Genomic DNA, 24,928 nt, shown 5'->3' with positions numbered 1-24,928 from the left:
TCTTCCTAAAGACCTTCCATCCTTGGGGAGGGTTAGCTTAAATTGTTGGGCGGTTTTTCCTGACATCAAGCCTCCATTTTTCTTTTGGGAACAGCCACTTCTGACTCCTGGCTCTCTCTTTGGGGATCCAACAGAATAAGCTGAAACCCTCCCCGTGATGGCCTTTCAGATCCGTGAAGGCCATGTTTCCCTTTGTACAAATGAGGAAATTGAGACACAAAGCTGTTAAGTGATGGCTAGGGCCGGACTTGAACCACATAATGGTAATGGGCTCTGGATTCCAAGCCCATCCTCCCCCTGCCACCAGGCTGGGCCCATGTGTGTGGATACGTTATACATGTAGACACACGTGTATTGCCATACATGGAGATTTATGATGCTGTGACCTGCATATATGTAAGTTGTATGTATTTTATGAGGGGTACATGGAGGTATCAGAGGGAAGTGATTCACCCGGGGTCAAACAGCCAGTAAGTGTCTGAGGGCAGATTTGGTCTCTGGTTTTCCTGACTCCAGAGCAGAGCCTTTTCCATTGAGCCACCCTGGCTAAGCCAGCTGGGAGAGTCACCTGAGGCCTTTTCCGGCAAGGCCCTTCCCGCCCTGGATCTAAAGTAGTTTACTAGAATATTCAGCAGTAAGCTAATGCTTAGTAGGAGCCACCGAATCTAAGGTTATTTATTAGAGAGGAGCTGTTGTTCTGCATCAGAGGACTCTGTTTCCACACTGGGAATTCCCTACATGGCCAAATTCATAGGATTTGACTAACGGTCACTGTTGACTCAAGATCCCTTCTCCTTTTGAGGTGTAAAATATGAAGTCAACCTAAAAGGCCCAAATAATATAATTAAAGGCAGCTTGGATGTATGGTTTTTAACATATATAAATTAAACCAAACATGTAATTCTGCTGAGCTCTACAAATGTTTAGGAAGCCCCCACCGCATACGGAGGATAGATTTGCTGAGAGAGGTTCAGGGTTTGGTTCACATCCTTCCTAATGGCATTTACTCTGTAGTAAGAGCAGAAGACACAATCAATGAGTCAATCAGCAAGCATTTGGAAGCACCTTGGGCTTCTGTGCTAGAACACAGGTAATAATAAAATCCACAATTTATGCTATGAAACATATTAGATAGTACAAAAATAATGGGAAGGAGAGGAAGGGTATGGAAAGCTTCTTGACAGAAGGAGCATTTGGACCATGGACACCTAAATGGAAGGATAAAATGGGAGAGGGAAGCCATGCCTGTTGGGGAGAGCTGAAGAACAAATAAAGGCAGTGAGGCAGAAAGAGGTCCTACTGAAAACCAAAGAGTAAGGCCGGTGTGAAGTGCACACTCTGGGTTAGTTTGTGGAGTGAAACCAGAGGAAGCTGAGCAGTAGCATGGGAAACATGAAACGACTGGTCGGATGCCGTTGGTTTTATGGTACCCAAGCATCACCACCGGCCTCCCAAATGTCCACAAATGCACAAGGAGTCAGGGATCAGGTGACGCCTTTCCCTCCTGTTTTGACAAATATGCAAAGAGATTTGTTTGTAAAAATTATGGGACTTTCCCTGTGGATGAGACAGGAACTCGACATTTCGGAAAGGTTTCATGGGCAGGAGTCACCATTTTTTTTGTTTATTAACTCATCAAGGTGCTGTTTCTGTTTCTAGCATCCTTACTGGCTCCTTAGAATCACATTAAAAACCCGTATCTAGAGAAAATGACATTTCCACACTCTTGAAAAGCCAGCCTTCTTGGCTTGTACGCTGTTTTATTGTTTATGCCTTCCTTATTTTGAGGTGATCGCCAATTCCATGAGCATACACAATCTACTATATTTTTAAAAGAAAAAAATAACAAAAGGAAAATGGGGGACAGGTAGCAAGTTAAAGGGCATAGAATGTTAACCTTAGAATCCAGAAGATTTCCATACTAGTTGGGGGCCGTAAACTTGTAGTTTTCCCAAGCCACTCCCTAAGATTATAAATCAGATGAGTGGTTGGTCTGTATCTATAGCTGGAGGGTTCCCTGTGTTGATGAATTCACAGGTTTATACCCAAAGAAAGAAAGAAAAAATCCTTTAAATAGCATTAGTGATGCACTTCCAAATTAATCATCTGGGTTTCCCTGGCTCACTAAAGCTTTGGAAATGTCACTCACAGGCTCCTCTTCATAACCGATGAGCAAAGAACATTTACCTCTCCCATTTCCAATGTGGGTTGGGTGGCTTGGGTTGGTTGCTCTTTTCCTGGGGGTTCCCCACCTCGCTACAGACACCTCACCTAAGGTTAACCTTAATGTAGCCCAGAACTCCCTAGTTCAGGTGATCTAGGAGCAAGCCCTGCTTTCTCCTCATCCCAGCCCCAACTCAGTAGCAGAGTGGATGGCAACTCTGAAAATATTGCACTAAACATTAAAAAATTATATCTGGATACTTAGTCTTTCTGTAAAGTCTAAAAATTGCCATTTTGTTTGAGGAGTTAATTTACAGGGGCTTTCATATTTCTTCGTATCATATTGTTTTGGACCAAACTATAAGACGGAAAGAAAGAAAATTAGGAAAAACTTAACAAGTATAACTAACCCCAAACCTAGTGGTCTACCCTGGCAGGTAGTGGGTAGTTCCAATAAAGGTTGGATTGCTATTTCAGGGGGATGCAAAGTCTTACTTAGATATGTCTGGAGCCAGAAGCTCTCTCAAATGCTGCCCTGAGATGGTACAACCCAGTGCTCTACCCAGAAGCCCCAGGTGCTCCCTTTGGGGACTTACATGCCCTCTTGGTATGGAAGTACTCATACCCTGCTCACTTTAGCATAAATCACCAGGTGCACCCATTGTCCTATGGGTTGGCAACGGATGCTAGTAGCTGTGATGAATCCTTCTGTACTCTGATGAAAAATATCACCTTCCTATGAGGTCTTACTCCAGACACTAATCATGCACATTTATTTTTGCGAATGATAAAGATTCATTTGCTTTTGGGTGGTTGCAAAACTGCCTACAGAATCTTTCCGATTTTTCATCTGAGCTGGGAGAATGGGAGAAAAGTAACAGCCTCCTGTAATAAAATGTTATGGGTGATTAGCATAAACCCATGGACTAATGACCTTTCAGAATGGTGTGGAAAAAATTAGCCAAGTTATTTCATTTTCAAAAAGGGAATTGTGAGAGGCTGGGAAATTTATGTAGAGAAATATTCCTATATAGGCTATTAACATTACTGACATTACTAAGCAAATTGGGTTTGGGCAATATCACTGTTGTTCTGATTTAAACTATCAATAAAGGGGAATTCCCTAAATAGCTTTTGACCTAGTAGTTCCCAGGAACTCTTATGAAAATTTGGTCAACTGGTGAGTGGAGAATCTGCAGCAGCCTTAATCTGCCACGATCCGGTTCAGAACTCCCCAGTGCACATTTTGCAATTTCCCGATCACAGTCACATTATAGGTTATGGATAAATTTAAAATTGGATTTTTCAATATATGTAATAAAGCCTTTCCTTTATGTCTCCTCTTGGAAAAAAAAAAACTAGAAAAAACTATTAAGTGGATTTGAATAAGTGTAGTATCCTGCTTCAAAGTGTTTAGAAGCAAGAAAATCCAGAATCTAGTGGAGTTTACCACTACTGACTGAAGCTAATGTGCCTGAGCCTTTCTGCTGGATAAATTTGCTTTTTTAGTCTTTAGGCATTAAAATCAGAATTAGAGGATGCTACCCATCTTTATCACTTAGGCGACATCGATTTTTGCACTTGGAGGCATAAAGATATATTCCTTGTCATTTTATGGGCTATCCTTTTTTGTTGCTCTTTCTTATACATATTAATGTATCAAATTTCCAGTGTTCAGCACTGTGAGAAGTTCCCATTAAGGTGGATATACTAATTCCCTCCATAGAAAGACGACCTTAATTTAATCATCCCTCTTAACATGTCCAGTGCCTGCTGCCAGTCTGGGTCTATCCTTACCCGAGGGTAGCGAAGGTGTTTTAGGATGACCACGAAGGTGTTGATATATTAAAGTAGAGATGTGGCAGTTCATTACATGCCGTAGCTCACAGTGAAAGGAATGGGGTTTATATTCCTCACAAATGAAAAGAAGTGAAAAATATTTGGGAACCAGCCATTCCATGAGTTCAGCTCCATATGGAGACACGGGACATATACACCCGTGCACACGTACACAGGCGACCCGCATGCATGTGCATGTATGTGCAGACGTGAGCATCGCATGTACGTGGTGGGTGCTCACGCGTTGCAGGCGTGTGCGCACATGATCACTTGCACACCGATTTCCGGGCCCGGGAGCCCCTTGGAAGATGCTCTCCCTGCCCATGGAGCCCGTTCACATCCTGCACTTGGTCCCAGGGAGGAAGGGGTTACAGAGCTACCGGTTAGTTTGAGAAATGTTCTTTTTTAGTTCTCTTGTTCCTGGCCTAGTCTCAAGCTAGCACGTGATACGCTGAATGCCTGCAGCCTCTTTCTTGTTGATCCTCCGGAGACCATCTGTGCTGGGGGCATTGATTAGAGTGTGTCTGCTGGGATTACATCTTTTCTGTTGCCATGCCAACTAATCAGCTGATTTTGGTTACCACAGAAACAAAATGTCAGAGCTCACAGTGCGGTAACATGAATTCAGCACAACAGAAAATGTTTTCTTAATTGGGGACCCTTTTGATTTTGGATTCTAAGTAAAAGGCAGCCTGAAAAATGGGGGGGGGAGCAACTTTAGATGAAAGCTCCATTAATTATATTGATTAAGAGCAACGGGCAGAATTTTTCTGGAGGAGGGGGATGGATTTCCTCTTTAAGTAGACCCATTTTGCCATCTCCCTGCGAGGTACATATTCTTGCTAGTTGTCTCTATTCCATTTGGCGATTATTGCATATAAAATAAATCCCCCAAGTGCTCAGTTTCCTTTGCTATCATGAAAAGAAGTCTAGAGTTGGGGTGGTTTTCACAGGCAAGATTACAGTGGAGGAGCAGGACAGTCACACACATCTCGGGCCTTATTATAAACAAATTGAAAGGTTCAGATGTCCGTTTCACCCAGGCCATTTCCTTATTTCCCTCCCACCCCCTTGGGAAAAATATATTTGGCCCAAATTCAAACGTGAGAATTTCTGTCCCACTGATTGTCCATCATGAAAAAGCGCAAATGTGACTGCAGTAAGTCCTGGAGAGACTTACTGCCACCCTTTCCTGGTAGGTCTGGGGATTCTGACTGCAAGAAGGAGCCCCAACTTCTTTGCTGTGTCAGAGCAAATAGAAAACATAATTTAATTTGACCTTCCTGTTCTCCGATTGGGCGATTTATCGGAAAGACTCCACACACATATTACACGGGAAATGTTGTTCTAGGTAAAAGAAAAACCAGGCCCTCTACTAGAGAGGGTTTGGGGTTCACAAACAGTCTAACAAATGGGTTAGCTAATATACTATGACATTTAACTCCTCTAATATTTGTTTAAACTTCTGGTAATCCCCTCTCTTTAAAATAGAGGATTATACCATCCAAATGTCTGTGCTTTATTTTGTAAAGACATTTCACTAATTGCTGCCTGCTTTGGCTCCCACCCTTTTGTTATACCCCTCACCACAGGTTCCTTCTGTCACACTAACACCCTAGTGGGAATTGCGTGGCTTAATCCCCATGCAACTCTTTTGAAAGCCTCCAGTAAATCATTTCCATTGCTAATGAAGCTCTGGGGATAAGCCAGTTGGGGCACTGGAGAAGCAATGTGCTTCACACCCTCCCGAACACCCCAGCCTGTCCCCATCTCCTCAAGCTCGGCCTTCACTGGCTTGGAGCCCAGAAATAGGGTTCTAAAGACCAACTAAACAAGAAATACGGGGTCACGTTGTTTTACTGCCTAAAAATTGCCCAGGGATGCTGCTAATTGGAACCCCTTGAGAGGTTTTCACTTGGCATATCAATAATAATCTTACAGGACTTTTGAGATGACTTTCAAAATGAAGAAATGGAGAGTTTTATCTTCATGGGCCAAACTCTGGGTGTAGTATTTTTCCATGATGTTGGATCAGGTTCAAAGACACTTATTCCAGGCCTGTTGTGTGCATTCAAACTTTGACAGGCCCTGAAGAAGTACAAAGTTAGGTAAAGCATGGACCCTGTTTCCAGGAGCCTAGAGACTGGTTATTCTGCTTATTTAATATCTTTAAATTATTCTTATCCATTACATTTTTTTAACAGAATGGATGAGACTTGCATCGTCCCATCACACAAAGGATGGTATTTCTAGGAACGATCAAGACTTTGTCCCAGTGAATCGGTTTTCATTCGCACATTTCTCTTGGCCGTCCAACATCCCTGGTTACCAATGACCACATTTCTCTTTGTCTTTTTTTTTTTTTTTTGCCCAATCCGAACGTTAAATGGAATTATTTCAATTCAACAATTTTCAATTCAACAACCACGTTATTGTTCTAACCACTTCTAGCAATATAGCTAAAATGGGCAGGGCGTGGGGGGAGCATCATTGAGGCTGACATTCAAGTATCCATGGCAAAGTTCTCTCTCTTAAATGATGGAACACAATACCTAGGAGCAGGAAAACAAAGAACTAGGGATGACAGGACACAAAGGGTTAGAATCCTATGAAACCAGACTAGTAACCACTATTCTATGAAAGAGAAAAATCCTAGAAATTCTAATAGGTTTCATTAACAATATATTTTGTCTTAGAAAAATGAAACAGCCCTCTGAGGTGGACAGTTGCCATAAAGAGAATAGTCAATCCACTGTGGAAGGGGATTTAAAGGGGCACGGAGGCGGCCACTGGCCAGGAGTATCTGTCATCCACCCAAGTGCTTTCTCGATTTCTTAAGCGTTGGTCCTTTTGGTTAAGAATTGCACTCTCTGGAATCTTCTTTGAAAATGTCGGGCCAACATCTAGGGAAGGGAGTGGAGGGAAGGAGGGGAAAATTCAGAACAGAAGTGAATGCAAGGGATAATGCTGTAAAAAAGGCTCTTCTGGCGAAAAGAAAGAAAGAAAGAAAGAAAGAGAAAGAAAGAAAGAAAGAAAGAAAGAAAGAAAGAAAGAAAGAAAGAAAGAAAGAAAGAAAGAAAGAAAGAAAGAAAGAAAGAAAGAAAGAAAGAAAGAAAGAAAGAAAGAAAGAAAGAAAGAAAGAGAAAAAGAAAGAAAGAAAGAAAGAAAGAAAGAAAGAAAGAAAGAAAGAAAGAAAGAAAGAAAGAAAGAAAAAAAGAAAAAGAAAAAGAAAAAGAAAAAGAAAAAGAAAAAGAAAAAGAAAAAGAAAAGAAAAGAAAGAAAGCCTTGCTCCCCTCCCAGCCAGAAGAGCTTTGGCTGAGCATGGGAGCCCTAGGTATTGCAGAAGCACTTTTCTGTTCTTCTGGAATCATTCTGGGATCTTCCCACGAGGAAGAAGGGGAAACTCTGAAACTGTGGGGGTAAAAGCCTTGTTGTCTGTTCGTTGCAGGTATGCACCGAGGGGCGCCTGATTTTGGAGTTTACTTTTGATGATCTCATGAGGATAAAAACGTGGCACTTCACCATTAGGCAATACAGAGAATTAGTCCCAAGGAGCATCCTAGCCATGCATGTAAGTATTTCCGGGGACCCAGTGTGAAAAGCTGAGATCACGTTTCCTAAAGAACTCCAGCAGTTTCACACCTTAAACAATTAACTGTAAATATTGAGTTTTGCCTTGGCCTGGTTGACTTGACCAGCTCGATTCCCTTGCCTTTGTTCCCTGTGGTTCCCTCCTTCCCTTAGTCCTGCATCTGGCACTTGAAACTGAGGAATAAGAGTGCCCCAGTCAACCCTTTTTTTTTCACTTCATCCTAAATTCTATTTCATCATTATCGTGGTCTGCCCTCGTTGGGCTAATAAACCTCTTATCTATAAATGAAATAGAAATGGAAAGAGTAAGCAAAATATTTTCTAGATTTTATTAAAAAGCTCTCATGAAACTTGAGGCCAGATCATCCCAAGACAAGCATTTTCACAGGATATCATAGTATTGGAACTCAACGTGCATTAATTTTCTTTGTTTCATGGTCTCCAAATCAAATCAAATTAAATCACCAGATATTTATGGAGCATGTGCTATGCACAGGAAGCTGTGAATACCAGCCTAGAGAGATCTTTCAGGATAAGGGGGAGACCCTGGCCAAACAGGAGTCTTTCCCAGCCAATCTTGACTCTTTGCCTTGAAATCTCCCCTGATAAAATAGCTCACAGCCAGAATCAAGACGTGCTCCTGGGGTTCTTAACCTGAGATCTATGAACTCGATTTTTATCTGTTTGTTTTTTTCTAAAACACTCTAGTAACTGCCTTTCAACAAAATCAGTTTCCTTTGTAAACCTGTGTGTTTTGCTTTAAGCAATTAAAAACATTACTCTGCAAAGGCTTCACTAGATGACCTAATGGCCATTTTCTTAAACTGTGGTTTACAACCCCATGTGGGATCTTATAACTAAATGTAAATGTCTCAAAATTGTGATTTTTTTTTTAAATCAGTGTTTGATTTGTATACTATATATATATATATATAAATTATATATAGATTATATATTATATATATGTATACATATCATAAATAAATATATATAAATTATATATATATATATTACATATATATATATATATAAATATACACATATATATATTTAGGGTTATGTAAAAATTTTAAAAGGGATCCCAAGTAGAAAACAGATTAAGAACCCTGATTTAAAGGGTCTGTCCCCAAGACGATCACCAAGAAAGATTCAAAACCCCTCCCTTAAACCAATATGACGCCCAACCCCAGACAGAACATTTGGACCAGAGTTCAAAATTTGGCATCTCTTCTTTAAAGTGGAGTGACATTTGAGAAGATATGATGGTTCCCCTCGACGTCCTAGGAAATGAAAACTATCAAGAATTGCCCATTTCCAGAATGGGTTCAGTGAGTAGGAGAGTCAGATTGAAAAAGAAAATGTTTTCGGCAGTTGCAAAGTTTTCAAATACAGAACTTAACTCCAAGCTGTTAACAAACACCATCACCATGAAATGAAACATAGCATAGTCCGAAAACATATGTCCCTGCCAAATCCGGAGGCCCATTCTCTCGGAATTGCATCCAATCATCTGTCTGTTCCCTGGCAGGCCATAATGACCCAGTGCTTAAAGATGGTGAGAAGGGAACATTTCACTCAGGGCTAGATGCTGTTTTCCCAAAGAATCAGAAATTGTGTGTCAATTCAGTAACTCCTGATGCTCGAGCTTGCAGAGTAGAGCCCAATTAGTCACTACATATCATCTAAAGCTACCTTAAATTTTTAAAATATTAACATAATAATGAAATAAAAAGTGAGCAATGATACTTAAAATCTGAGTTCTCCGGCTGTTTCACTCCCCCTCCATGGGCTTTCATTTGCTCATCATTAAAAGCAGCTGCTGGCGCAGGACCTAAGAGGGCTGAGTGTTGTTGGACAAGTCAAACCTCAGCTTCCTCAACTATAAAATGGGAATAATAAAAGCACTTTATGAGGATCAAATGAGATAAGAGTTATACAAGTGCCTGGCATATAGTCGGTGTTTATGAAATAAATGGTCGTTCCCTTCCCTATCTACCGCATGTATAAAAACAGATCATTGCATCATAGTTGGAGCTGAAGGAATTAATTTCAGAGGGCACCCGTGCAGCGCCATTTTGCATCTGCGGGCCCTATTTCTGGTCACCTGGGGGGTGAGTGCCACAGTCAAGATTATGACCCAGGCCTTGGTGTCCAAGCCCAGTGCTCCTTCCTCTGTACCCCCTTCTTTCTAGCAGGGGAAATAAAATGTGCTCTCTCTCTGCAGGCACAAGACCCTCAGGTGTTGGAGCAGCTGTCCAAAAACATCACCCGAATGGGGCTGACTAACTTCACCCTCAACTACCTCAGGGTAAGACCAATGGGACTTTGGGGTTCTGAGTCATGTTGTAGAGACTACAGAGGCCCTGCCCAGGTGGGCACGTCACGGCTTCATCCACCATGGGCCCAGGGCTGATTCCTACCAAGAAAGGCAGAAACCCCCAGTTGGTGAGGGAGCTTCCTTTGCTTGTTTGTGCAACTCCCTGAATTAATTATTCAAAGAGTAGAACCGTTCCCATTTCATCAAATGTTTTGGCACTCTCTCTCTTTTGTTTTCTCTGATTTCTAATTCACTGTTACCGATTCCACTGAAGCTTGATTTCACTCTAGGAGTCTCCCCCCCATCCCTGCCCCCTTCCCGTTCACTGTGGGCCTTCCCTCTAGGGAAAAGCCGTGTGTATAAGCTCCTGAATACCCCTCCAATGCAAAGGCTCCCAAAGCTTCCAGGCCCCACAGTGTGTCACCTGTGTTGTGCAAGGAGGGTAAAGTCTGAGTTTGCATGAGAAGGGGGCGGAAGTGGAGTTTTATGCCAAATGCGTAGCAAGGGCCTCCAGATTTGGCTGGAAAGGGTGTCAGATATCAGGGTCTGGAGGATGGAATTACAGTGGAGTAACAGACCCACAGAGCCCTGTTTCAGTCATAAAGCTGGCATTGTCTTCCAGATCAGAGGGGCCCCAGCTCCTCGGGCAGCCAAGTTCCGCCTTCCTGGGCCCTTGGGGACCTCGGTCTTCATCCTTCATTCCACAGGGCGTCATGGCCCTCCGCAGCTTTTTCCCTAAAACTATGCGCTTGCTCGAATTGCTTTTTGACCTTTGTCATGCAGTGAAAGTTTGGGCGTTCATTTCTATATTTTTCCGGCATTCTCCTCTATGGGTCTATATTAGGGGCGCAAAAAGGCTTCTTCTTTGAACTTCTCATTTGAAATAAGAGATTTGGAACTTGAATCTTTCCTTCTGAGCGCATCAGGACGCCTCCTCAGCTAAGTTGCAAACTTCCCTCCCGCCCAAACGTTTGGCTGCCACCAACAGGAGCCCACAGTCAGGGGGGCATTGGCCATCTGCCCCCCACCTGCCTGGCTGGCAGGTCACTTCTTAAGATCCCCTCCCCCCACACAGGATGAGCTCATGGCAGAGGAGCCGGGAGCCTGGAGTGTACTGTGGAAAAGGGCTGACGGAGGAGAACGTCTCTGTCTGTCTGTCCGTCCTCTGGGCTCCGAGATGACCTTGCTAAGGTGCTCCATGGCCCACGACGTCCAGCAGCCTGTGAACAGGCGCCAGTGGTGACTGCCGAGCGGGCGGTACCCTAGTTTGGTGGGTAACCCTAGGAATTCTCTCTCTAAGGCTGGTGGGAAGGGCTTTGGGGACTTGCACAGAAGGTGTGTGTCAGTGGCCAAGACCAGCCTGGAAGTGCAGGGGCTGTCACTCATTTAATCAGCAAACCCCGTGAGACACTGCAGGAGATGCCCAAGCGCCTTAGGAAAGGGGGCTGTTCCTAGGAGCTGCCCCACCCCCGGGGTCCTGAGGTCTGTGGGCCCTCCCCTCCACGGGCCTTAGAGGAGACAGGAGAAAGATGGGGGAAGTGATGGGCGAGAGTGATCCCTGAAAGATGGGGGAGTTCGGGGGGGGGGCTCCCTCTCTCTCCCCGCCCCGGGCTCTGTCCCTCCCGGGGCAGGTGGGATGTCCCCACAGGGGGCTGGGCCAGGAGGGGAGCGCAGCGTCCCGCCCTGTTTGCCGATAGCCGTCCCTCCGCGGAGGCCTTTGCTCCTGCGCCCCAGTGGCCCGGCTGGCCTCTCTAACCAGGACGGATCAGTCCCGAGGGGCCCGGGTGTAGCCTGGCGAGGGCCCAGAGTCGGGACTCCGTTGGGAAAGGGCGCCTGGGCTCGAGAGTCCAGGTCGGTCCCCAGCAGCGGGAGGGCCTCGAGGCTCACGCCGGCTCCCAGTCCGAGGGGCGAGCTGGGATGGTTCCCTAAAGAACCAGTTGGGGTGTTAGGCAGCGGCTTTCAGAGCGAGGCTGCCACAAGGTCAGGGCGGCGGCTGCGGGCGGGCAGTGGGGGGCTTCCCGAGCTCGCGGGGCGTGTTCCATCCATGCGGCCCGGCCGATCAGGACCGAGCGCCAGCCCGAGGGACTTGGGCCAACTGCGTCTCCCTGGGCTGTACTAAGGGCTTCTGGGAACAAGAATCTCGCTCTGTCAGAACAAATCCGGCTCCCGAGAGTCCCGGGCCCTGGGCCAGCCCTGCCGGGGCAGCTCCGCGGGGCGCCGGGGCCGGGGCCTGGAGCCGCTCCCGAGGGAAGCCCCCGCCCCTCTGCCCGGCGCCTTCCAAGGGGAAGCGGGAGTGGTCTGTGCTCATGCCGTTTGGTCCCGTCAGCCCAAGCCCTTATACAGCGGGTGGGCGGCCTCCGAGCGCAGGCCCCCGGGGTCCCGGAGTCACCCAGAAGGGGCCTCGCCTCCCGAAGGGCGCTCTCCTCACCTGCGGGTAACCCCCGAGTCCGGGAAGCTCCTGGCGCTGACTGAGCTCTGGGCACCGGCTGACGCCCTCGAAGCCCGGGGACAAGCTCTGCCGAGGGCTCTTCTGGAGGATGGGCCCGGGAGCTTCCATGTTCGCCTGGGGGAACGTGCTCCCTCCTGGGCAGGGGCTCCGACAGGACAGCCCCGGGGGAGCACTGGGCCCGAGCTCCCGCAAGTCAGGAGCCTCGCTCTGCGGATCCGGGCCGGGAGAGCCCCCAGGAGCCTCCCCAAGCACAAGCTGGGGTTCCCCGTGCATCTGGGGAAGGGGCCGGGGCCGGGTCAGCTTCCCCTCCCCCTGTGCCTTTCTCACCCCCCTCGAGTTCCTTGATCAACTTGCTCTTGTGACAGCGCAGAGTCTGGAAGGGCGCGGCTCCCCCAGGCTCGGACTCCCAAAGTCTGCGCCCTAATGACTACCTAACCCTCCCCCCCCCCCCCCCCCCAGCCTGTCCCAGAGAGAATCCCCGGCCCGGCCGGCTCTGGGCCCGCTCTCCCATCTGCCAGGGGAGCGACTGGAGAGAGGGCCTCCCACTTTGCAGTCGCTCCATCTGGGTCAGCCTTTCCTCCCCCCAAAAAACAAACAAAAAGGTGAGCAATCTAAGGAACGCAAGGGGGGGCCATCCGGCCAGGCAGAGGGGGCAGAGCCCCCTGGCCCACTTCCACACGAGGACGCTGAGAGGCGCTTCCTAACGTCCTGATCAACACCAGAGCCGAGCTGGGGAGACGCCTGGCTCTCTGCCCCCTCTCCAGGGTGACCCACAGTCCTTTGCCCCCTTCCCGATGACCAAGGCTGCCCCTGAACAGACACAACGAATGTCTTTCTTCCTTCCACCACCCGCCGCCAGCACTGGAAGGGCCCTTAGAACCTGGGACGGGACTGGCAGAAGTGGCGCTTCTCCCTTCTTACACCATTGGAACTCTGACGGACAGACCGAGAAGCGCGGGCAGCAGGGGCAGACCTGGTTTTGCCAAGTGCCCAGGTGGCCCTAGCAGGGGCGGGCCTGGGTCTCCCCGGAGTTTGCCATCACATGCCCCAGGGCCCCGGCTCCCCGGCATCGCTGCCAACTTCGGCGTCCCCACTTGGATCCTTCTCTCCCAGCAAAGCATAGTACTGTGTTAGAGTTCAGAAGGGAGGCTGCCAGGGACCTTAAACGGGGATGTGGGAGCTGGAGAGACTCGGAGCCCTCCAGCCTGGCCGCCTCCTGGGGGAGAATGGGGCTTCCCTCCCCTCCCTGTTTCCTGTGCCCTGACTAACTGGGACAAAGAGCCAGGCGTGGCTTATTCCGCCTTCTCCGGCCCTGTTCTTTGTCTCCCCCTCCCTGTGCCCTGCACCCAAGACGTTCCATCCAACTGGCTCATGGAGGCCGCCCCCTCCAAGGGCACATCTTAAGAGGATTCTCGTTCTCTCTCCCCTGGCTCTATTTGAGTGTGGAGCTCATGATGAGAGTTCGCATTAGCCAATATACTTAGAAGTCCATTTGCTTCTTTTCTAATTATTTTCTTTGGTTATTTTGAAATGAAAGCTTCGTCTTACTGGGTGTGTTTAAATTGTTCCATGAAAAGCATCCCCTAAGTGCAGTCATTTAAGTTTTGAACTCGGTGTCTGAAACTCTTTTGCTTAAGTGTTTACTGTGGGCTGCAATTCACATTTGTACATGAGGGCTTTTTAAAAAATAATAAGCTTTTAAATTTGACAAAGAAAATGAATTCTATTTTTTTTCTTTTATATGTTATAAAATAAGGAAGGATTCTAAAAAACTAACTCAAGCATAAAACCCAACCATGGACAGACTTTGTCTTTATTTCCCATCTTTCTCGATGGGCTTGTTTGTTGTTCAGTCATTTCAGTCACGCTCTGCTCCGTGACCCCATTTGGGGTTTTCTTGGCAGAAATACTGGCATGCTTTGCCATTTCCTTCTTCAGGTCATTTTGGAGATGAGAAAACTGAGACACGGGGTCAAGTGACCCACTCAGGGTCACATAGCTGGGAAGTGCCTGAGGCTGGCTTTGAACTCAGGCCCTTCTGATTCCAAGCCCTGCACTCTATCTCTGGACCGCCTCGCAGCCCCAAGGTGTTTGTACTACAGAATAAAGCAGCACGATGGCACAGTGAGCTGGAGAAGGAAACAGGCCATGCCAGTATGGTTGATATCATTGACTGAAGCAGCGATCACTCAGCGAGAGATTAAAACAAAGAACGGCCTCTTTTACCTAGTCCAAAAAACTCCAATCTGGCCCTTTTTTGGCTTTACCACTGCTAACCCTTCTCTTCTCTTAACACAATATTCTTTCAATGAGAACCAAAATGAAGAGAGGTAGGAGGGAAGGAAGGAAGGAAGGAAGGAAAGAAAGAAGGAAGGAAGGAAGGAAGGAAGGAAGGAAGGAAGGAAGGAAGGAAGGAAGGAAGGAAGGAAGGAAGGAAGGAAGGAAGGAAGGAAGGAAGGAAGGAAGGAAGGAAGGAAGGAAGGAAGGAAGGAAGGAAAAGGAAGGAAGGAAAAGGAAGGAAGGAAGGAAGGAAGGAAGGAAGGAAGGAAGGAAGGAAGGAAGGAAGGAAGGAAGGAAGGAAGGAAGGAAAAGGAAGGAAGGAAAAGGAAGGAAGGAAGGAAGGAAGGAAGGAAAAGGAAGGAAGGAAAAGGAAGGAAGGAAAAGGAAGGAAGGAAAAGGAAGGAAGGAAGGAAGGAAGGAAGGAAGGAAGGAAGGAAGGAAGGAAGGAAGGAAGGGAAGGAAGGAAGGAAGGGAAGGAAGGAAGGGAAGGAAAGGAAGGAAGGGTAAGTCTGGTAAGACCTTCAGGTTCTCTTGGAGTAGATATCAGGGCAGGTTACCAGGCAGCTCTAGTGTTTACTATTATTATCAATAACTATTATCAGTGTTCCTTGAGAAATTGGGCCTTGATCCCAACCACCATGTTCCTCTTGAAGGACTTGAATAAGATGAGCTTGGGGCCCCTCCTTTCTCCTCCTGTGCAAATGTTCTAATAATAATGGGCTCCCCTTCCTCCAACTCTTATTTTGGAATAGAATAAAAAAGCCTGATGGCTTTGGGTTTTTTCCACCAACACAATCCATGGTCTCAGCTACAAGAGTAGTAATAAGTTACCTTGATATTGAACTTTATGGTTCAAAGTACTTTTCAGCCAGTATTTTGTTTGAGTCTCACAAGAACTGAGGGAGATAGAACATAGACATTGTCTTTTGCCCAAAATATATAAAGGCACCGAGGTTCAGAAAAGAGAGTCCATTGCCATTTCTGGGCAGGCCAGAAAGCCAGGCATTCTGTGGGCCAGTGTTCTTTCTATCACCCCAATACTGCTACCAATGAGGAATATTGTCAGTGGACCATGGATCGTTCAGGTCCCATGTTAACTTGCTGATGATTTGCATTTCATTTCCCAACCAAAAAAGAATGAAAATCTACTTGTCCCAATGTGCACAGAGGGAGCTACAGGTGGATACACACATACCCACCTGCACATATGTAAATCCAGAAAGGTTCTGACAGTGAGTGTCCACCAAGTGATTCCCCCCTGATTTACACGGAGTGCGCCCTGCTTAAAGCTGCGCCCTTGTTCCTAAATCCAGGGACTGGAGCCATTTTGCCTTTCATCCCTCATATGCCTTCTGCTCCTGTCAAGGAGTTCTTTCCTTTCAGATCTATTAATGATCATAAAATAGCCTGCACCTGGCCTTTGGACAAGGGTCCCAGCCAGAGGCCAGACCCGGGACAAGCCAGGATGCTCCGGGAGCACAACAGACTGGGACGGGTTCTGGTTCTAAATTCACATCTGCCACATTGTCCCTCCAAGAGAGGAGAGAGAAAAGAATAAGTGTTTCCTGGTGAAAAAGAAAAGGAACGAAAAAGCGAATCAGCATTTCAGCTGTAGCGACAAGTAGATATCAATTTTAGAGTCATGGAGGCTTCTAAAATGCCTTGGCTTTAAAAGTCCAAATAGGTCCTGGATTAAAGAAAGTAATTTCCAAGTCTCAGACACTAGAAAAAGAGAAAGAATTTGTTATTTAACAAGATGCTGAAAATCAAGAGAAATGATAGGGTGGGAAATAGGCAGACCAGGAAGAAAGATGAAGGATTGAGGAGTTAAGTGCAAGATGGAGCCTAAGGTTAAATCAGCTTTGGAAATAGCCTCTTCTACTTGTCTGGAGTGAGGAAAAGATGAAAATGGGGGTGGGGTGGGGAAGGGCGATTCTCATTCATTTTACTACAGCTACAGATAGGGGAAGAAACTTCCATTTAAATATCAAAGGAGGTCTGCTAAATTTGTGTTTATTTTCGAGGCTCTCATACTTAGTCTAGTGTGTGTGCAGGGGGAAGGTTCCCTCCTGCTTTAATTCCAGCTTGCAAGCTGATTCCGAGATAATGTTTTAAGAGTTCATTGTTTCTCTGTTCGTGATAGATCAGAGTATGGGCAGACTGAAGATGACAAAATTATTATATAACATATCTCTGATTTCCAAAGAGCTTTCCTAGAGATTTTCTCACCTGAGTCTTAGAGCAACCTTGGAGGATAGGTGGGAGAAACATTAATATGGCCCTTTTACAAATATGGAAACTGAGGCTTAGAAAGGTTATCTTCCCAAAAATACTTAATATGGAGGGAGGGAGGGAAGGAAGGAATCCATGCTCAAAAAAAATGGCTGCCTAGGATATTAATGTACTACTGACATAAGTAGAAGAAAAAATGAATATAAAATATAAACTTCCATTCCAGATGTCCAAGAAAAGAGGATGTCAGAAACGTCATTTCCTTCACCAGAAAAACTATGTAAACCTACACTCTGTCCAGTTATTGTGATTCAGTCAGCTGGTTTATTTTATGTGAGTGTTTACATTTTATTGCTATGTTGTAAGCCATTAATAATGAAGTCAGGATGTCCCACACTTCTTCCTCCCAGCCCATGGCAAACTCTTTCTGACAACAGTCAAAGCAAGACAAATCCCCACATTGGCCATGTCAGACGTCATCTGCCTCAGTTCACAATCAACTGATTTCTCTGGACTGGAGTGACCAGCCAAAGTGGCCTCCAAAGCCATTAGCCCCAGAGTATCTTTAGCAGCATCGCTACAAAGCTAACTCCATCATTCTGAAAGTATCCGGCACTCAAATGAGGTGGATCAACTCGAATTAGAATAAAGTAATCAGGTCCAACTAAGAGCTCTGTAATTATCTTAATAAAGGCAATCCTGGGATTGTGAACAAGTCAACTGTAAGGCTAAAAAACAATTGAGGAGTTGGTGGAGCTTGCATTCTCCTGAAGGTGGTTAAACAAAGGAAGATGGCAGGATGTGGTTATTTGTGTTTTGAGCAGTAAGGATGAAATCTGTGTCCAGAGGGGAACAAGAGAAATTGGAAAAGAGAAATTGAAGGATGATGATGATAGTGTTCAGAGGACAAGAGATCAGGTACCAAGAGCTTCACCTCCACAGAGGGCAGACATCTGGCAAGTTTGCAGGTATATGAGACTTATAAAAGAGTAAAAAGCAATTGAAAGTGAACTTGTTAATAAAAATTAAATGTAGTTCAGGCTCACCATGTCATTCCTTAATAAGGTATAAAGATATTTGCTAAAGAAATTGCTTTAGGAGTGTCAAAAGTACGCAGTCGGAAAGTTTGAAGTTTTAAAATGGAACCAATTCTTTCATTTAAATCTTAGGAGAATTGCCCTTGAAGAGTGGAATGGCACTTGAAGGATGTTAAGCACTAGAACGACAGTTTGCCTTTGTATATGAACATCCTGTGGGGATGGTGGGACCTTTCAGCAGAAAAAGGCTGTTCCTGGCTCCTGCCCACTTTATGACTGGCTTTGAGCCATCTTTCTTTGGACGCCCAGGGCTTAGCACGGGGCTTAGAGCACACAGGGGTTCACTCTTTTAGTCACCTCTGACTCTTCCTCAGCCTGTCCAGGGGATTTTCTGGACAAAGATCCTGGAATCCTTCTCCTTAAGGCAAATAGAAGGTATAGGTCACACAACTAGGAAGTATTCAAGGCTGCCTTTGAAATCAAGTCTTCCTGATTCCAGAGCCAGCCTCATGGCTGCTCCTAGTAGCACATAGTAGGTTCTTCTTAAATGTTTCTTGATTTTAGACCTTCACTGCATGGTCACAAGAACTCCAGAGAACCCATCACAGCTGGGGTTTCTTAACCCATAAACTTGAAATATACTTATGTGTGTGCACATATATACAAATATACTCACACACAGAAAGCTATATTCCAATAAAATGGCTTACTTCTTAGTTCTTTGTATTTATCATTAATTTACAAACATCCTGCGCATATAGTACTCTGATGTCCAGTGGTACCAGCCAGTGGTCTCATAAGAGATGCTGACATTTATTGAAATGATGGGATTCTTTGATTTAGGAAATCATTGTATGTGTACCTATTCTAAATGAAGGGAATCTTTGACAAGATTAGCCACAGAGGTAGTTCGGCTAGAGCCCAAAGGTATATTTGGTTCCGTTCAACATTTGTGTTGGTGACGTAGAACATGAACGAGGTAAATGAATGAGGGGTGAGAATTTCTTAGATCCAAGGACAGGATGCAGTAAAAACACCTCAACAGTCTGTATCAATGGGGCAAATCTGGGATCATCATATAGCAAAGCTGAAAGGGACCATTTAGTCCAACTCTCGGGAATTACACAAAAGGGAACTGAAGTCAAGAGATGCAGTAAATTAGCTGCAACTTTGAATTTTAATTCAACTCACCAAATGTTTATTAAGTACCTACTAAGAGCAGATCACTGTACTGGGTTTATATCAAATATAAAGAATACGGAAGGAAGGAAGGAAGGAAGGAAGGAAGGAAGGAAGGAAGGAAGGAAGGAAGGAAGGAAGGAAGGAAGGAAGGAAGGAAGGAAGGAAGGAAGGAAGGAAGGAAGGAAGGAAGGAAGGAAGGAAGGAAGGAAGGAAGGAAGGAAGGAAGGAAGGAAGGAGGAAAGAGGGAAGGGAGGGAGGGAGGGAGGGAGAGAATTATTAAAAATTTGAATATGAAGTTTCTAGCTTGAAAGGATCCAAGTCATCAAAGGATTATAGACAGGTTGGCACCTGAGTTAGGCTCTGAAGGAAGGAGGGGTAGTTTCCACCCTACCCCAATTAATGGTGTTCCTGAAGGCCCAGACTACTCAACTGAATCAATCAATCAAAAGTGTAAACTAAATGCAGACAAGTATGGAGAGGAATAAAGTGCTTTGAATATTGGATAAAGAGAAGTAGACGCCACAGGAACTATCTTGTGATGGGCTAAAAGAAGCACTCATCTCTAAGCCCATGAATATCATGAGCAAATTCAGAATCCTGGAGTCTAGTAGGTAGGCCAGTTTCATGCCAGGGGTGGAGAGAATTGTCTCTAAAAAAAAAAAAAAAACAAGTAAAAAAAACTCAAGTGGTTTAGTACCCTAACCCTAAATGTGCCAGCCTTTGAATCACACCAGACCACATAACCTCAGTGCCCCCAGAGGAGGCCCTCTTTTGTTTTGTTTTATTTTATTGTGTGTTTGGGGGGTAAGGTGCTTTAAAAACACAACAGAAGCTTCTGTCCTTTCAGGCTACGGTTCCTAAGAGGTTTTTGTTTGTATCATGGACTCCTTTAGCAGTCTGCTGAAGCTTGGAGGCCCATTGCCAGAATAATGTTTTTAAATGCTTGAAATAGAATGCAGAGGACTGCAAAGGAAACCAGTTATATTGAGAAAAATACTCAATTTAAAAATTTTTACAGATCCCAAATTAAAAACCCCAACTTCAATGCATAAAAATGTCAAAAACTGAACATACAAATCGAAAAAAAACCACTATTTATTGTATTAAATTGATTTTCCTTTAGGACTACAAGGAAGAACCCCCAAAGCTCACAAATTGATTTGGTTTCTGGGAGTAACAAGGGCACAGTAAATAGTGTTGGGCCTGACGTTTGGAAGAGTTGAAGTCACATTCTACCTAAGACAACTGTCAATTGTGTGCCTTGGGCAAGTCAGCTACCCACCCCTTAGTTTTCTTACCTGTAAATAGAGATATAAACATTACCTTCCTCCCAATGAGACAGTATTTGTAAATCATGCTATCATCACTTCTGTCATAGTTATTAATAACAACTAGAATTGATAAACAATATGTAGCAATATCCAAGAAATATTTGGAAAGTAGTTCTGATGCTAAGAAACTTCTGTTTAGCAGAGGCTCGATTCTTAAAATAAGGAGAGCACTTCATTTTCCCCCAGACTCCAGAAGAAAAGGATGTTAGAACCCCTTTTTCAACTCTTATTTTTCAATTTGAAATTTGACAATTAAAAAGAGGTTTCTGCTCAAATTAAGGACCAGCGAAAGCCCACCCTAAGACTTCATTCTTCTTTTGCTTCCATGCCCCCTTTCCTTGAGCCCACCCCCAGGACCTAACCCAGAGCCTGGAATTTAGTAGGCACTTAACAAACACTTGTTGAATTTAATTGAATTTCTTGTAACTACAAATGGTTTACTCATCTTTTAAGAGAAGCCATTCAGCTCAGCTTTTGACTTTAGAAGCCTTTTGTCCCGGGCAAACATGTTATTTTGAAATAATGTTTTCTCATGGTCTTGGGCCATTTCTAGATGGAAGTGACACTGTGTCCAAACAGCCAACAAGAATATTTATTTTATAGTTTTCCACTGCCAAAAACAAAACAAAACAACAAAAAAAAAACATTTGATTTTCTATTAATTTTGATCATCTGATAACAGAGAAACTCAGGAGTTTAAGGGATGCTAATATATTGGGGAAAGCTACCCATTTTCTTCATTTCTAATTCAAAGGCAGAGGCAGGATCACTAGGAAAAAAATATATCTTCTGCCCTTTTTCTGCAAAGCAAAGTCATTTTGTAAAAATCACAATAACAGGACTACTAGCCTCATGGAGAAGCTTCTTCACCACTACTGTAACGAACAGTGGTTAAATATTGGTCATCTCTTGAGAGAAAAGTGACCAGTTATTTATAATAACTTTATTAGAGCTCATTACAGACATATTATCTCCTTTTAGCAATATTATAAATATAATAATTAATATAATAATAAAAATTTATTTGGGATTAAATGATTGCTTTGGAGGCTTATATGTGAATATAAACATGATATGAACAAAAATTAAATTAAAATATTTAAAAATTAAATATGAACATGATCATCTTCCTAGGAAAGTTTATGCAAGATGAGTTGTCCCCAAGGAAGGGCAGAATTCGAAGGGGTAGAAACCTGCAAGTGAATGAATGAAAAAGTGTTTCCTAGTGCCAAGCATTGGGCTGAGTTCTGAATGTTTAATTACAAATTGGGACCACTCTGTGACTGCCAGGATCTTGGGTCTTAAGAGGAAGCAGCAGCCCTTAGGGGAGAGGAGCAGCCATGATGAGGACAGTTGGGGGGTACAAAAATTCTAAGAGGGGTGAGTGGATCCACTGGGGAGTAGGCTGGCCCTAAATGACAGGGCTAATTATAATGTGGTTCATTCGACTTCCAATCCCACTCCCTCCTTCCCCTAAATCTTTCCTAATTCACAATGTAAATGAAGATGGGACTGGGTCCCCATCAAACTAAGTACCATCCTAAAAATAAATGTCCATTGAATTGCCTTTAACGTAATTACTGACAGATGACAAAGACAGTAATGGCGCTGAGAAGGGAAGCTGAAAGTAAAATTGATGAAGATGGATGGACAGATGGGCAGATCATTTATTAAGCTCTTCTTATGTGAAGCTCAGGGGTGATCAATATGGTCCCCATCCTCCAGGAAGCTGAGGAAGACACAAAGGAGAGCTAGACAGCAGGAAGGGATGCGAGTAGCCCCGAGAGGCACAAAGTGACCCGGAGGCCTGGTTCTGGCAAGGAAAGGGGACAAGCTGCTCTCTAGCCACCTGGAGCAAAGGCTGAGGGCCTGATGAGAAAAGGGATGTGTGGCCCAGGGAGAGGTGGGATAATAGGTGGCCAGGAAGGCCTCATGGGAGACTGCAGTACTAATCACTGTTGAGAATTTAAGGAGTTGCTGTCTACTTTGTCACTAAATGTGTAATTCCCCCTATCCTTTGGGGGGCAGAAATCGCCACCTTTTAGACAGACATGGTGCTATTCAGAAAGATCAGAGTGATGGGGTGGGAAACCCAACAAGAATCGGTACTTCAAGAGAAATCTTAGCATGGCTGGACGGATACTGAGGCTGCTTCCAAACCAATGGAATCCTGTGTTTTTCATATGAAGCAAATGAATATTTTAGAGAAACAGAATATACTTGGGTAGGAAAAATGTTAAATTATTTTAGAACTATCAGTGACCCCCCTAAAAAGTATTATCTGAGGGAAAATAAATTGTAGTTGAGGACATTAAGGAACATTAAGGAAAGGCTGCTTTCAGGTGAAATGCAAAGAAAAAGAGAAATATATTATTTCTTCATTTTAGCACTGACTTGAAGTACCAAGTAAAAGATGAATAAAATCTTATTGAAAAGGGGTGAGGGGAGAGCCAACACTGATTCTATGGAGTAGAATGGATTTTTGGTAACTAATGCAATTTGTCATATTTTGAAGACATTTGTGTGGGGTACTTTGCCAGAAAAAAACACACCAAAAAAAAAACATTTTCAGAACAAAGGAGTATGAAAAAAAAATATTATGCCTTGGAATACTTTGGGAAAAAATGGGTTGTTTGAGTATTCCTCAGTGTAAGGAGGAGGTACGCTCCGAAAGGTTGGGAGCTCCTCGGGGGCAAGGACTGTCTTGTTTGGGGCTTTTTTGTTTGTTTCCCTAATGCTTTCCATAATACCTGCCACATAGTCATTGCTTCATAAAAACTTATTCACTGAATGATCTTTTGAAACACAGAAACTCTTTTAAATGACCGCCAGGTTGCTCTTGCACACAAAGAGATGGCACGTTCACGAGGGAGGCAGTGGTGACCAATGGAAAGATAATTTTGTTTGGAGTCAGGCTTTCTTGTTGGAATCTTGGCTCTCCCATTTATTACCTTCATAACCTCAATTCTCTTGCCTGGAAAATAAGGAATTCAGACCATGTGACTTGTATACTTGGTTCTAGTTTGAAATGGATGGTCCTCTGATGGTACTTCATTCCTCAGCACTGCCAGCAAAATGCAGATATCCCATCACTCACCTTTGTACCAAATCTCCTCTAGGATGCATCCACAGTTCTTTCCATTTGCCCTCCAATGACATGATCTAGACGCCTTTTTTCCACCCTGGTTCACACTGATGGACTTCTGAATGTCCTTTTATGACATGGCACCCAGAACAGAGCCCAGTATATCCTGAGTGATCTGTCTTGGACAGTATACAATAGACCTATCACCTCTCAGAACTAGATGCTACAATCAGCTCAAGATTTAACTCACTTTTTTGGCTGTTATCACGCCGATCTTGTATTCCATTCAGACCTCCATATCTTTTTCAGGGGAACTATCGTCTATCTACTTAGGAGGTTGATTTCTGGAACGTAAATGTAGGACTTTGTATTTACCCTTCTCAAAAGTGTTATCAAAATGTCTTTGGTTCAGTATTCTCAAGAATTGAGACTTTTTTGGATCCAGACTTCAGGACATCAGTGGGTCTATGATCTCATCAAATGGGAATTACCATCACCAAGGCAGATCGCGAACTTCTCAGCCCTGATTCTCATCATTCATGATTTTTGTTCCTATTCTTCAATAGACCAAGTATAGGAAACAATCCAGTAGGTGTGAGACCCTCTTCTAGGTCTTTTCCCCAGAGGCAGTAGACCATTGCTTAGGAAGATGAGGTCAAGTCCTGCCTCCAACACTTAATTGTATAACATAGGAGACATCACTTACCCTCAGTTTCCTGAAGTAGAAAATGGGGATGGTAATAATAGCACCTACTTCCCAGGGATCTTCTAAGGATCAAAGGAGATTATTTATAAAGTGCTTAGCACAGCGAAAGCAACTAACGCCTGTTGTCTTCCTTCCATTCCGCAGTAACTTGGGATACACGCCTGTCGTCCCTCTCAGCCAGCCTCCTTTCCAATCATGTCATTCATTTGTAGATGGTTTTATGTGTGGTTTCCCGTCTAACTCCAATGATCACTACTAAGAGCTGACCTTCACGTAACCATTTAAAGTTTTACATTTGTCATTCCCCTACTCTCCTGACAGTCTTGTGAGATAGAGATTTTAGGTATTGTTATCCCCTTTTTCAAAGATAAAGAAATTCAGAGACTAGAGAAGTGATTCATCCCCCGTCACTGAAAAGCTTCAGTCGAGATCTCTCCCGATTCCAAGCCTGGCTTCCTTCCCCCACACAAGCTGCCTCTCCCTGTTGGAACACATGGGAATCCTTGCTCTGTATTGGGAAGCTGCTTCCCCACAGCAGGGGAATCCCTAAGGCTCGGCCACCGCCAAGGGGTGAGAGGTGAATGCTCAAGGTGGTCGTGAAACTTTGGGCTCAAGGCACTGACTGGACATCTAAGGGAAGATGGCCAGCCACCTGCTGGCAAAGTGAGATGGGAGCTCAAAGAGAGAGAGAGGGAAAATATTACACATGGTCCCGG

General features: G+C 44.5%; 1 protein-coding gene across 9 annotated transcripts in view; it reads left to right on the top strand.

The window, feature by feature from the left end:
• The window catches only part of LDB2 (LIM domain binding 2), a 348,559-nt gene that overhangs the window by 269,541 nt on the left and 54,090 nt on the right, over nt 1-24,928 (top strand). For all 9 annotated transcript variants that reach the window (XM_074275419.1, XM_074275412.1, XM_074275417.1 and 6 more), the window contains exons 4-5: nt 7,451-7,573; nt 9,818-9,901. In XM_074275419.1, coding sequence (XP_074131520.1) covers nt 7,451-7,573; nt 9,818-9,901 — 207 coding nt within the window. The remainder of the gene's footprint in view (nt 1-7,450; nt 7,574-9,817; nt 9,902-24,928) is intronic.

This window comes from Sminthopsis crassicaudata, chromosome 6, assembly GCF_048593235.1.
Source record: "Sminthopsis crassicaudata isolate SCR6 chromosome 6, ASM4859323v1, whole genome shotgun sequence".
NCBI lineage: Eukaryota > Metazoa > Chordata > Mammalia > Dasyuromorphia > Dasyuridae > Sminthopsis > Sminthopsis crassicaudata.
Note: the sequence above shows the minus strand (reverse complement) of the source record. Positions and strands in the feature narration are given on the sequence as shown.